General features: G+C 54.9%; 1 protein-coding gene across 1 annotated transcript; it reads right to left on the bottom strand.

The window, feature by feature from the left end:
• Nucleotides 1-3,756: 3,756 nt before the first annotated feature.
• On the bottom strand, nucleotides 3,757-13,666 carry CX3CL1 (C-X3-C motif chemokine ligand 1). Its single transcript, XM_090260251.1, has 3 exons — nucleotides 13,400-13,666; nucleotides 7,649-7,772; nucleotides 3,757-5,791 (listed from the first exon to the last, which is right to left on the bottom strand). The coding sequence occupies exons 1-3, from the start codon at nucleotides 13,464-13,466 to the stop codon at nucleotides 4,669-4,671; spliced, it is 1,314 nt and encodes a 437-aa protein (XP_090116377.1). The 5' UTR covers nucleotides 13,467-13,666; the 3' UTR covers nucleotides 3,757-4,668.
• Between the last annotated feature and the right edge of the window lie 846 nt (nucleotides 13,667-14,512).

Raw genomic sequence — 14,512 nt, 5'->3', positions numbered from 1 at the left:
GGGCAAAGGGGAAAAAACTGGGACAACTGTAATAGCATAATCAATAAAATTAAATGAAAAAAAAAGAAATTCTATAATTCCATAGTTTTGTTTGGTTATTCAATAACAAAAGCCAATGGAAATACGATGTTTCAAATTCTCCGGAAACATCTATTGCATAATCATAGGTTCCATTTATTCCCACTCTACAGAGGAGAAAACTGAGGCCCAGAGAGGTTAAGCCACTTGCCCCAAGTCACACAGCAGAGAACCCCACCTTATATTCTGCTCCTGTTTGCTAAAAAGCAAGATGCTTTCTACAAATAATTCTATTCTGCTCTCTGGGGGCAAGAGATCCCTTGAAGGTAGGAGAGAGGCCTCTCTTTCCAAACGTGCACCTCTCTGGCATTCTGGGTTCAGAGGATCACCGCCCTGCAGATTGGTGAGATGAAGGAGATCCCACAGGGTTCAGCTGCTGAAGTTTGTGGTCAGTTCAAGAAAGGCAGTCTGGCACCAGACCTTTTCTTAAATTCCAGCCACTGAAACATTATCCAAGAAAGCACGTGACTGAGCAGAAGCAAATCAGGCATGTGTTCTTGCACACCCAGGAACAAGGCGTGTGTGTACACAAACAGACACACACAATGCACACAAGCCTTGCAGGGCCTGTTATTCAGCGCTGGAAATTCCCAGTCCAGCCACTCATTCTGCCTGGCCTCACCCCTCCTGGGGAATGCTCAGATAACAAAAGGCAGGGGAGGGGCCGAAGGGCAACGGGAGAAGGCTGCAGGTAGCTACTGCTCCAAGAGCCCTGCAAGCCTTGGGTGGGTGGGAGTTGGGGGATCTGGGGCAGGCGGGTCTCTGAAACTTCGGCTAGGCACCAAATCCCCTAATTTAGAGACAGTGCAGGGTAGAAGCAGGGAGAGAGAATAGGAAAATGGTGGGAAAGAGGGCAATGGCTTGAAAGTGCCAACTCCCAGCCCTCCTGCCACGGGAGCCTGAATTCAGTAGGTCTGAAACGGGGCTTAGGCATCTGTCTTTGCAGAATCTGTGGCTCACAGTTTCAGAAACAGCAGTTAAGCTTCCAGTTCTGGACAAGGGCTTTGGGTCATAGCCTAACTTGGCTGCTGACAGGCTGTATGACCTTTGGGTGGGTCACATGTCCCTGGAGATCTTTATTTTACTCATTGTTAAATTGGGGACCCTTGCACAAAAAGAATTCAGCACGTTGCCTGGCACGTAGTAAACAGGAAACAAACAATGGCTATTATTATTATTATTATTATTATTATTATTATTATTATTATTATTATCTCAGAGTCCTGATAGTTCTGGCACAGATTTTAGAGGCCTTCAGTTCTCCATAAACTCTGCCTTAATTGTGGGAGTCGCTTCAGCTGAAGTTCAGCTCTCCAACTGAAAGAACAAATAAAACATGCAGGCACCCCTAGGTCCCTAGGGAACTACTCTGGACTGAACCAGAAGGTCCCCGTCTCCATCGTTTTCCTGAGCAGCAGAATATTTAACCTTAACAATATTTTCATTTCAAAGCCTCTGTTGGTATTTGGCTGGAAGAATGGTGGGTGGGGAGAGGTTGGGGTGCTGTGCTGGAATCTTCCCTCAGGCAGAGCTCCTTCCTGGGGCAGGGAGCGGGCAAGAGCAGGCAGAACTGTCCTCTGGGTGGTGAGGAAGGCAGATACCTCGGGTCTCATCCTGGTCTGCCCCCATTCAAGGGGCAACTGGGGTTCAGGCTCCGCTCACCTGCATCCTGGGGGGGATGGGGGGGGAGGGCAAACTTTCTGAGTCACCTGAGAGAACATGGAAAAGTAGGTTTATGTGTGTAATTTCCTGATTTTTACATGTTGCCTTTAATTTTTAAAAACATCATGTAGACATAGGATCTAAGAGGCCATTGACTGTAACACATTTTGATATTTAAGAGAATTGTTCATTAAACTGTGACCAGCCACTGCTTGTAAGACTAATCCTCATTCCAGAGGGGTCACGATGTGGAAAAAAATGTGCACCTTTGAGATCATGAAATACTGTAAATCAACAGGCTGGGGTCAGCCGGTGGCCCTTGTGCAGGTCCCAACCTACACAACTGTTCGTAGCAGCTCTTATGACACCCTAGGACCCTGGAGGGCTTAGGGACCACCCGGAGGTTCATACTGGGGTCACACCTGTGAAGACCTAAGGTCCTTGAGATGCAATCTCTCTTCAGTCTTATCTGAACCAGAAATGAGTCAAGGCAGCAAAGAGGGTAATGAGGTCCAGTTTGCTCCCATGAGTCACGAGATCACTAACGGTGATGAGTCACGAGATCACCAACGGTGGTGAGTCACCAGATCACCAAGTTCAGTCAGCAGGTGGTAGGTGGCAGGAGGGCCACTTCATGAGGAATTCTGACTCCTGAAGGGATGGGAGACACTAGAAGAGGCCCCACACTTGCATTTAAAGAGGCCCAGAGAGGTGAAGGCACTGCCCAGCGTCACACAGCTGGGCAGAGCAGAGCCAGGCCAGGGCCCCTTCCCCTGATGACTAAAAGCTCCTGCCTCTCTGCCCCACAGGGACTGGAGACAGGGGTCTCCAGGACGGACCCAGGGCGTCTTGTCCCCTTCCCTTGTCCCATCCCTCCTGAGGCTCCTAGAAAAAGCACCTTTGTTTGATTCACAAGACTTTTCAATTTTATTAGTAAAATACAAAATGGCACAGACATTGGTGATAGGGGTTGGAAAAGCAAAAGGGTCAAACAACTCCCCCTAAAGTCCTCCCCAAATTGTTCTTGCCGAGGTCTCACTGGAGGGACTAACAAAGTCTGTGGGAAATGGACCAGCTGCCCCAGCTGCTTTCTGACAAAGGAGGGGAGCCCCGTCATGGGCACCCCACCCGTTGAAGGCCCCCAGCTGGCAGGAGCCAAAAAAAGTGCATTCAGACCTACTGTGCCCCTCAAAGCTCAGAGGGACCCCCCACTCAAACCAAGCCCAAACAGGGGGTGCCGTGCCTAGCAAGGGGGTACAGTAGGGCCCAGTCTTTTCTCTGTGGACCAGAGCTGTGTTTGCTTCCTCTGAACATCCATCTGCGAAGGAATATGTCACCTGTCCCTGGAGGAAGTCCAGCCCCTGGGAGGTTTCTCAGGTGGAGGGCAAAGGTCGCCCTTGGGGACAATTAGAGGAAGGTGGGGAGCTGCCACCAAGGACCTTGAAGGGTGGGGCCTGTAAGTCCAGCTCTGACCATGGGGTGCTGGCCAACCGGTCAGCCTCCAGCCTCACCCAGGTCTGCCTGAGTCCTCAGCAAACAAAAGGAACCCCTTGATTTCATGGCCACAGCTTCCCTTACCCTATGAGTCCCTCCCCACTGGACAGAGTTCCTTTCAGAAAGAAACACGGTAACTTCTGAGCTTATAGAAAATGTCATGGACATTCCTGGCCCTGCCCGCCATGGGGAGAAGACAGTGTGCGGAGAACAGTGTTTTTTGGGAGCCGGAGAGGAGGGTGGGGAAGCCTGGCCACAGGTAGAGAGACCAAATGCTGGCCCCAAGTCCCTAACACAGAGTGTGACTGCTCCCCGCAGCTTCTCCCTGGACCCTTCTGTGTAGCTACTCAGCCCTCCCCGGAGCCTGCAGGCCTCCCCACCTTCTTCAGCCCGTCACATGTCACCAGGGCTGTCTCAGCGTCCATGTAAGCCTGGTGGACACAGAGAGGGGCTGTTCTTAAAGTCAGGAAGGGTCCTTTAAAATTGGTCTCTGCCCTACAAGTACCCCCGCCCAGCCCCCCACCCCCACCCCCCGGGGGCCCACGGTGCTGACTTCCTCCAACAGGGCAGGACTGGGCTGGCAGGCCCTCCGGTGACGGGGCCCATGATGTGCCAGTCTTGCTGGTGGGAAGAGACTGGCTAAGCTGTTCTGCTGAGGTCGGCTGTAAGGCTGTACCCAGGGTCGGGGGAAAGGGCTTTTGGGACCACTTAGTGACGCCTGTCAGGGGTACAGGTTGTTGTCACACTTCTGCTGTCCACATTTCTTCGCTGCGCAGCACAGACGGAGGAGAGAAAAAGGTCAAAACCACTGGTAACTTCAACTCCCCTTCCCACGGCGTCTAACTGAGGCCAGGGCCTTCGTGGGGAGCAGTACCAGCAAACTCCTGCCCACCTCATGCAAGAAGACACAGTCCCCAGCTGGGGCATGGGCTCTGTACAAGGGACAGGGGAGATAGCACCGCAGGTGGCCGGGGTGGCTGGTGACTACAGCGGGACCAAGAGACATGATGAGGTTGGAGGGAGTGGGCAGAGGGCCTGGCCGGAGGCTTACTAATAGATGGCATGACCATGGTACCTACATGGGGACATGGGCCTGAGGGGTTGAGCAGTCAATAAATAATTGTTCACTGGGGCTGGGATAGTGTCAAAGGAAACCTCTAACCAGCCAGCAGCAGAAGAGAGTTTTCTGACCCGGGAACATTGGCGTGAGCTGTGAAGGCCACCCCCCTCTGTTTCCGGTAGGTCAAGGATGGTCAAGGGGGCCTCCTGGGGTCGACCCAGAAACTGGGGGCAGTCCAGTCCCACCTGGAGGATCCTGCCTCCTTGCTTCGGTCATCCCAGCTCAGGCCAGGCCCTGGGGTGAGGGTGTGAGTGACGATGGGGGACCCCAGGCAGCTCTTAGAGGTGAACATCCAGACATAGCAAGCGGGCAGCTCACACTGGCACCAGGACATAAGAGTTACTACCACAGCTCCGTGGGACATAGCGAAGCCCTTCCACCATGTCTCCCACTACATTTCGGGGACAGCCCTGCAGGCTCTGATAGGCGAACATGGCCACCCCCAGGCAGAAGAGGAGGCCCAGGAAAGCCAACAGCCCCACCGCCTGCCTCCTGGTAGATAACAGAGGGTCGGGGGTGGGAGTAGTGAGGTGGTTAGACCCCTGGCGGGCCTTGGGGGCCTGGCTGGCTGAGGCCCCTGGCTCCCTGCTGGGGGCCTCTTCAGAGGAGTTAGGGACCACAGGGGCATGGGGCGCGCTGCCAGACCCAATGAAATCATCCGTGTGAGCTAAAATGGGATCCATCTCCTTAGACCCTGGCGTGGGATCCTGTCCGCTGGTCCACACAGATTGGCCTTCAGACCCAATATTGTCCACTGCGGCTGTGTGTGAAAGAGTGGGGACCGGTGTGGAGGGGGTCTGGGTGCTGAGGGCCTGGGTGGAGGGGGCCTGGGTGGAGGGGGTCTGGGTGGGGAGGGCCTGGGTGGAGGGGGTCTGGGTGGAGGGGGCCTGGGTGGCGGGGGCCTGGGTGGAGGGGGTCTGGGTGGGGGGGGCCTGGGTGGAGGGGGCCTGAGTGAGGAGGGCCTGGGTGGGGAGGGGCTGGGTGGGGAGGGCCTGGGTGGAGGGGGCCTGTGTGGAGGGGGCTTCAGAGGCCTTTTCCTCAGCCCAGAGATCTGACCCAGGCTGGTAGGCAGAAGAATTCTGGGAAGATGTGGCTGTGATGATGGCAGAGCCATTGAAAAGCTCAGTTGTCTCTGGCCCAGCTGAAGGCACTCCATCCAGGGCCTTTGAAGCGGTGGGGAGCCCGGCCTGCCAGGAAACGACCTCTCCTGTAGGCAGCTCTGGGTAAGTCCCCGAGGCCCTCGGTGCCTCCTGCCAACTGGCTTTGGGCTCTGAGACCGCAGACCTGTCCATTCCCCTTGCAGCCGGGGTGGTGCTGGGCTTCCCCGAGATCTGCTTTTCAAATGTGCTGCTCTTGCGGTCTAGATGCTCCATGGCTTTCTGGACCCATTCCGCCTTTGGATCAGCACAGAAGGTTCTTTTCCGAATGGTCGTGAAGCTACAAGGGAGGAAGACAGGGACCCAGTGATGCCCAGAGGCCACGTGGAGCAGAGATACCACGCAAATGTTCTGCAAGTGAACAGACCCAGTGGAAATCCTGCCCCCACGGCTTCCTAGCTGCGAGCCTAGCTGGGGTAACCCAACCTCGCGAACTCTTGAGTCCTCGCCTGACAAGTGTAGGTAAGATACCTACTTTCTGTAGGGTGACCAACCGTCCCAGAAAAACTGGGACTGAGGTTCTCAAGATGAAGGGCTTCTCGTGACAGTCCAGGCAAACCGGGACAAGTTGGTCACCCTGCTTCTGTGTTATCGTAAAAAAACAAAAAGCGTGTACAGCACCTGGTTCAGAGTAGGAGATCAGGAATAGCTGAAAATAATAAGAATGTTAATAATATTGTTCTGGCCATTAAGGCAGGGGCTCTGGGCTGTGAGTCTTTTGATTGGGGGGTGAGGTCACAGGTGTCCTTTGCTGCCAGGTGTATGACTGGCATGCTCCATGGTGGGACTGTCTCCCTCTGGAAAGGACCCAATGCCACAATGTCATCTTCCTTCCCTCAGTGACAGGCTGCCACACGCTGGACCTCTATCCTTCCCTGCTAGTGTGTGCTCTCGGGTTAAAAGGACACCTAGTGAGCTACTGTCACGTATATGGTGGCCTCATGGGGACCCCGAGTGCCACCCAAATCTTGAGCTTCCTCTGAAGCCGTGTGTGGCTGGTCCACCGCCGAGACCACAGCTCAGAGCTGACTGGGGCCCTTGACCCCTGCCATGCCCCATGCTAGGCATTTTGCCTGTTTAAACCTCTCCTGCTTCCTGCAAGGGGGCTACCATGCTCGCTCCCATTTTGCAGCTGAGAAAATGAAGGCTCAGAAAGGTAACGTGACCCTATAGGCCCCACGGGCGCCAATGCAGCCCCTGGGGCTGAGATCCCTCCCTGGTGCTTCCCTTTCCCCTAGAAAACGGAAGCACATACATGGGGAAGCCTGGGGGCAGCAAGCCCGGTGGGGGAGCAGAGACAGCGAGCAGAAGTGCACTGCCCCGCTTGAAGCCACTGCACCGCCGATGGACCTGCTGGCGGAATGCGTGTGACTACTTCCTTTTGCTGAGCCTACACTTCCAAGACCCCTTGGCTGTTTCTAGCTGCCAGGCCTCTGAATCTGGCTGTGCTGCTTGAGGGCCCGAAGGTCAGCCCTGGAGGAAGGCCTCGGGGCTGGGCGATAGGGCAGCACCCAAGAGGCACCCCAGAGGGGCAAGCAGCCAAGATGGCCGGGGGTCCCCAAAGCCATGGAGGGAGCTGGCTTGGCTAGACTCCTGCCCAATCTCATAGAGATCCTCTTCTCTGGTTGATCGGAAATGACAATCTCTGCCTCTCATTGTCAGCAGCTTCTGGGCACCCTGCCACGCACTTCAGTTACCTTATCTCGCTTCGTCCTCCCAATTACCCATGTTACAGGGGCAGGCAGTGTGACCAGGGCCACCAACCAGGGTTCACACCACATCTGCTGGGTGCTGGAGCCTGCACTCTGAGACCCCCGTGCGCTCCCGCCCCGTGAAACCCGTGGGCTCCAGAGCTGCACAGAACACTCTCTGGCCCAGGAGAAATGACCCCCCCGCCCCGCCCCCCTGCCACCTAGCTGCTCTGGGCCACAGGCCATGCAGGAAGCCGCTCCCCACCTTGCCTGTGGCACAATATTAAGGTCAACAAAGGAATCAGCCCGCCACAAGCAGATAGCATGCTAAGGCCCGTGGCCAGGAATCGGGGTGGGAGTGGGAGGATGCGGACATGGATTAGCGGAAGCCTGGGACCACCCCCAGGGCCTGGTAGGGGTGCTGCGCCCGGGAGGGCAGTACCTACATGATGGCGGGCTTGAGGCAAGATGCTTGATCGTGTCGTTTGTAGCTGCTTAGAAGTCGCACGGGGATCTCCGCGGTCATGCTCAGGCATTCGTTGCTGCATTTGTTCGAGCCGTGGTGCTGGCCTGAGCCCACAGAAGTCCCCAGTCAGCAGGACTGTCCGGGGGCGTCTGGCTTCCCAGCCCCACGACAGTTTGTCCCCAGCGCTCTGCACACCTGGCCTTCAAGGCCCTTGACCTCAGCCTCCCACCCTGCCACGCCCAGCACCCCCATCTCTGGCCAAACATCTCTGTACCTTAGTTTCCCCACCTGTAAAATAAGGACAATGATAGTATCTACGTCACAGAGTTGTGACTCTTACTGCCTGGCACACAGTAAGTGTTTAATTTTGAAAATTAAGTTGCTAGAGTTGGTCTGCTGTAAACAGAGGAGAGGAGTCTGAGAGTGACAGGGATCTGCCTGAGGCCACCCGGCCAGCAAATGACAAAACTGGTTCTCCTACCAGGCCAGGCTCCCATCATCACGTCTGGGTCTGTGGTGCTGCCCCTCCCCCTTGCCCCCTGCCTTTACCCCATTAAGTCACCTGCACAACTATCCCCGACAATATGCCCATCCCATCCCTTGCCCTCAAGGGGCCCATTTTCACAGATTCCTGTGATCTCTGAGACACCCCCAGACCTCTCTCCATCCATATTTCATGTGCCTACCTGTGACATGTACACACACACACCCAACAAACACATATATGTATACCCCGACACACAAACACATAAAGGCATACATACAACCAGGCACAGGTAGCAGATAACATAATAAAAAAATTTTAATATGTAAGTACAATGGCCTTCTAAGGAGCGTGGGCAGGAGGTGGGGGGCTGCTGAGTAGACCATACTTCGTCCTGTCAAGAGCGGGGTCTCAGAGGGCTGCCTACCACTTGGTGCCAGAGAGAAACCCCAGGACAGGGTGAAGGTGACTCAACAGTTGAGAAACCCAAATATATATATATATGTATATGTATATGTATATGTATCTATATGTATATATAGATATATATATTTAAAGATAGGCACTTTATTTATTTATTTATTTATTTATTTTAGAGGGAGGGGAAGGGAGGAAGAAAAGGAGGGAGAGAAACATCAATGCATGAGGGAAACATCAGTTGGTTCCCTCTAACACACGCCCCAACAGGGGACCGGCCCACAACCCAGATATGTGCCCTGACCGGGAATTGAACCAGGGGAACCTTTCACTTTGCAGGACAACGTTCAACCAGCTCAGCCACGCTGGTCAGGGCCCTAAATATTTCACATAAGCATTTGGAGTTGTTTGCATCGCATTTCCACCTTCCTCCTCCCTGAAATCTTCAGTAAAATGTACTCTGCTTGGTGAAAGCTGGGCAGGGGTATGGAAGAAAAATGAGGAAGAGACTGAGTTTCAGTTCTGGGTCCAGGTCACAGGCAGCAGAAGCAAGACCCCGGAAGGCTTTGTAAAAATCCAGAGGCCAGAACTTCCACGGCAGTGGAGTAGAGAGCAAACTGATCTTACCTAGCTCTTAAGAGGCCCCAGCCAATCCCTAGGCTCCACCAAAACACACGCTGCTCGTGCACAGATACATGTATGTGGATACGCACACATGCACTAGTAGCTCCCAGGGTGGGCGGGGGTCGGGGGAGCTCCCAGCTGCTGGTCCCTGAGTCATGGGCTGCCTTTCTCTTTTCGGAACCAGGATGTGAAAGTCCTCGTACTGCCTCGGCTCCCTCCTCCCCAAGCAGGACCTCAAAATCACTCGGCTGCGGCCCACCCAGGTCCTGCTGAGTAGATACAAGAGGCAGCGCCCTGGACTGGCCTGGTAGGTGTCTTCCTGGGAAAAGCCCCAGAGAAAAGGTGCCCCTGGGTGACTGTAGCCAGGGGGCAGCTGCCCAATGGGCAGGAGGGATCAGCTAGGGAAGGTCAGTTTGCTCTCTGGACTCAACTTCCCAGGATGGGGAAGGCCATCGTCCCCCTCTGGGGCTTTAAGGATCCACAAAGTCAGCTTGTCCCCAAAGTCCCCACCCTCTACCATGGTGCCTGAAGGCCCTTGGCTGGGCTCTGTTTCTGGTCCTGCCCAGGGAAGGTTGTATAAGTAACCTCGGAGGTGGGGGTTTCTTCTTAGAACTCAAGTTTTCCTTCCTGTAGGTGGAGATAATGCTTCCATCCAGCCTGTCCTTTATTTGTCACATGAGTTTCAGGAGGGCAGGCACTTACTTGTCTGTCTTGGTGTCATAATATTTTCTAACACAAGGTGGATACTCAATAAACATTCACTAAATGAAACAATGTCTCAATCTCCTTATCTCTCCACCCACCTATCCATCCATTCATCCATCCATCTATATCCATCCATCTGTCCTTTCATCCATCCATCCATCCATCCATCCATGTCCTGGTTCAGTCAACCTTGTTTGAATTACTTTTCAATATCTACAAAGACCCAGGTCCTCTTGTCCTTACACCATGAACTCTCTCCCACAGGTGCTGGTGCTGAGCTTAGAAAGATAACCTCCATCCCAATAAATACTACCAGGTCGCTGTGTTTACTCAGTCAACCAGCAAACACAGACCCCCTGTCTTGCCAGGAATAGTGGGAAGAACAAGACCCGCCTCTGCCCTCAGAAGGCTCCCAGCCAATGGGCAGCTAAAACACACCTGCAAAACATCAGAGCACTTCTTATTCCAGCACCTACTATGTATCGGAACCCGTGCTCAGCACACACACACATCTGCTCTCAATAATCCTTAACATCCCTGCAAAGGGAGTATTATTATCCCCATTTTACAGATGCATAAGCTGAGAATCAGAGGGGTTAAATGACATGCCCAAGGCCACACAGCTACTTAGTGGCAAGTCGGGTTGTCCTCCCAGGCTCTAGGTATGCCACTTTGCCAGGCTGCCTTAAACGCCAGGTAGAAACACCTGTTCTAAAACATATCCCAGCTGTGCTGGGGTTTACATGAGGGAGAGACCACTTCCAACTGCAAGTGATCAGGGAGGCTTCTTGGAGGAGGTGCCTCTAAGGCTGGTCCTCAAGGACGACTAAGAGGTTTAGAGAGAGAGACAGGAATGTTAGAGAGAGGTGACAGAGAGGGCTCAGGCCGGTGCCTGTCCTGGATGAGTCACTCAGGCTTTCTGAGCCTCAATTCCCTTCCCTGTAAAATGGGTACAATAACACCTACTTCTCAGCGTGGCTGTGAGGAACAATTTTTAAATATCTGGACTCTTAGAGCAGGGTTTTCTGAACAGCAGACACCACTGATATTTTGGACCAGATAGTTCTTCATCACAGGGGCTGTCCTGTGTCCTACAGAATGATTGGCAGCATCCCTGGCCTCTGCCCACCACCCCACCCAAAAATGGTGGGACATTTGCAACAACCAAAAATATCTCCAGAAATTGCCAAATATTTCCTGGGAGGACAAACCTCCCACGGAGGACCACTGTCTGGAGAGACCCACATGGCCTCTCCTGGCCTCCCTCGGTGCTCCCTTCTCAGGGAGGCACCCCTGACCCCTTACTTAAAATTTCAACACCTCCCCCAACCCTCTACCTCCCCTTTTTTTAAAAAAAAATCACAATGTTTTTTTTCTTTCCACCAGATAAAATTGTTTACTGGTTTATTTTGTGTATTGTCTGTTTTCACCAATCGATCTTCACACCCTGAGAGCTAGGATCCTGGGCAGTTTTATTCATTGACCTGGTCTCAGCACCAAGAACAGTGCCTGGCGCATAGTTAGTGCCGGATCAAAATTTGTTGAATGACTCAACAAAATGCACATGGGAGCACTTGGTGACATAGAGGATCTTAACAAATGGAGCAATAGAGGAATTTTTATTTAAATTTGACAGTGGCCTGGATCTGACGCCCTGAATTTATCCTACCCTGCCTTCCCTGTCCACCCCCGCCACTAAGCAGGGGGCAGACTACAGAAGCTTAAAGCAGATTTTTTTTTTTTTTCCGTTCTTGTCGGGGCTTGAGTGGGAGCGAATGCGTCAGTGCTTGGGGGACAAAATCCTCTGCTCTGACTTGTGTCTGCAGGTTTGTTACATAAAGCAGAGGATCCTCCTCCCTGACACAGCCCCGCAAGCCCACATTGGGGAACTGACTCAGCTGCCTTCCACCAGCCTCGCAGCAGCTGTGAAGCCCCCAGCCCCCCGCGGGGCCTCTCTGGCTGGTGGACCACCCCCTAGTCCTGCAGGGGCTCCCAGAGGGCCTCTGAGAGGCACCGATGTCATAGAGGGTGAGGACCTCTAAGGTGGGCCTGGCTGAATGCCCATTTTTTACAGGAGGCGAAACAGAGGCTCAGAAAGGTTGGAATAATGCAAGTATCTCCCAGCAAAGTCAGTGACTAAGATTAGAACAGGAACCTGATGGTCCTGAAGCCTTAGGCTGCTAGACAGAGCATCCAGGGTCCCCCCAGGGTCCCCTCTCCACCCTAGCATAGGAGCCCCCCACTGCCACCCCTGGCTTAGTATAAATAACCTTCCTCCTCCTCCCACTTCCAAAATACCTAAAACCGCAGTAGCTGGGAACAAAGAAGGCAAGACCCCATTTAGGGCCTCAGCAGACCCCTCCATCTCGCTGCCCTCTCTCAAGGCTCACTGTCCCCAAATATCTCGGTGCCTCAGTGTTCAAGCCCAGGAAGCAGGAAGCCAGCAACACCTGGCATCTGCCACACATGTCACCCACTCCACCCATGCCATCCCCACCCACCTGCTTCCTGCCCTGCTAGTGGGTTTTTCCCACACAGAGGGACTCAGGAGACAGTCTGCTCCGTGGAGGTGTTCTAGAAGCTGGAGGCTGGCTCCCATGTTCCCAGACTCACTGCGTGCCCCAAGGCAGGCAGCCGCCTTCTTGGAGCTCCAGCCTGCGAGGTGGCCTGGGCACTCCCTGGGGAGGGGGCTGACTCAGAGGGTTCCCGGAGGCCGTGCAGCCCAATGAGCGGGTGAGCGTGCGTCCCTGCTCCCTGCTGCATCCAGCCCCAGCCTCTCCTGCCCTACTTGCTGGCTCTGCCACCTCAGGCCAGTTTCAGAACCTCTTTGGGCCTCCATCTTAATCATGGCAGGTGGGATGGATACATGATGCCCTCCCAGGTCCCAGGTTCCAGAAAGCAAGTGACTGGAGGTGCAGATGCTTTCTAAGCTATACCTGGAGGAGAATGACAGCGCATGGGAGAGACACGGGCAGAGGACTGGGGCTACAGACCAGAGCAACAATGATGAGCCTACTCCAAGCTGTAATGACCTTGACCTCCAGTGATCCTGGGCCCCCTACTGCTGGGGTGGCCTTGAAATCAGGGCAGGAGGAAGTGCCTACTGTGGCCCAGCCCGGGGGCGCCAGGCTGAGACAGGAGCCTGGACTTCGGGTTACATATTAACCGTGGGTTCCACCAAGGCTCCTACCCTGATACCCAGCAGAAGCCACCTCTGGCTGCTCCCGGCCCTCGCCCTCCTGGCATTCCCATACCTGGCACCCTTGGCCCTCCCTCACCAGCTAGCTCCCTGAGCTCCATGCAGTATGCACCTTGCTCGTTGGGCCAAACCTGTCCCTCGGGAGGGGCAGCCCTGCATCCCCCTGTGGCACATCCCTCGGGAGGGGGCTGCCACAGACCTCAGTCTTACCCAGGAAGGTCTGGCACCCTGGTATCAGGCCGGAGGGGCAGAAGTGGGGTTGGGGGCTCCCCAGCCCGCTCATGCCACGTCCCCCTACTCACCGGCCAGCAGCACTGTTAGGTGGCAGAGGGCAGCCAAGCGGAGCAGCCAGCAGAGCGGTGAGGCCATGGCTGAGGGCGGGCGGGGGTCCAGGCAGGGATCCAGGTAAGGCGAGGGCAGGTGGCCAGGCCGGCTCCTGGGCTCAGCGCTCGCCCCTAGCCGACCTACGGAGCTCTGGTTTCCTATAAGAAAGGAGCTCACAGACTCCGCCTCCCCTCCGACTCCCAGCCCCCCTGCAGGCTGGCGGTGGGAGGGGAAAGGCAGGGAGCCAGTGTATGGATGAGATTCCTCAGAGTGTTGCCAAGGAACTGAAGGCTCAGCTGAGTGAGGGCCGGCAGTGGGGGCACTGGGCGGGCTGTTCAGGATGGCTCCTCAAACCAGAACCTGCCAGGGAGGCCGGACCAGCGCTGCTACGGTTCAAAGGATCTCCTCTCTTCCCATCTATCCAGTCACCTCCCTGCTGGAGGCTGGCACATGCCCTTTGGTCCCGCCTGGGGCCATAGCTCCTCAGCGGATAATAAACAAAGGACAGAGGGGCCAGGAAATAGGGAATGCTAGCTGCCAGCAAACCAGGGGGACCCAGGGCCTGGCAGGACTGGGTTTGACAAGCTCTATTCTGGATTGGGGGGAGTCTCTCCCACACCATAAAGGACCCTCAGCCTCTACCCCTTGAAGCCTCTTCTTGGGGGAACTTGTTCATCAGTACATCCCCCAAGCCAGGCCTGGAGCCTGGTAAACAGGGTCTTGGTACAGTAAATGTCATAGGGACAAATGGGGAAACTGAGGCCCAGAGAGGGGGCAGAATCACCCCAGGACATAGAAAGCGTCAGGGTGGGAACCTGCCACAGGGTAGAACACTAGGCATGAGGAGGGGCGTGGGCAGCTCAGGGCACGGACAGGGGCCCAGTGTCCCTGCCTCCAGGCCCCCCTCCCTGGCCTTTCCCCTTTGCACCAACTCGCATCTCCAGCTCTGGCCCCTGTGAACAACACAGCTACCAACCTCACCCAGGCAACTCGCTGCTTATCCTCCACTCTGCAGTGTGTCCCGCCTCTCTTGGGGCCCCCATTCTCCATTTGTACGAGGAGGGAGTTGGGTTAGCCCACCCGGGAGGGAG

Source organism: Furipterus horrens, unplaced genomic scaffold (genome assembly GCF_987537825.1).
Source record: "Furipterus horrens unplaced genomic scaffold, mFurHor1.1.pri manual_scaffold_13, whole genome shotgun sequence".
Classification (NCBI taxonomy): domain Eukaryota; kingdom Metazoa; phylum Chordata; class Mammalia; order Chiroptera; family Furipteridae; genus Furipterus; species Furipterus horrens.
The sequence above is the reverse complement of the archived record's forward strand: the minus strand, read 5'-3'. Positions and strand labels throughout refer to the sequence as shown.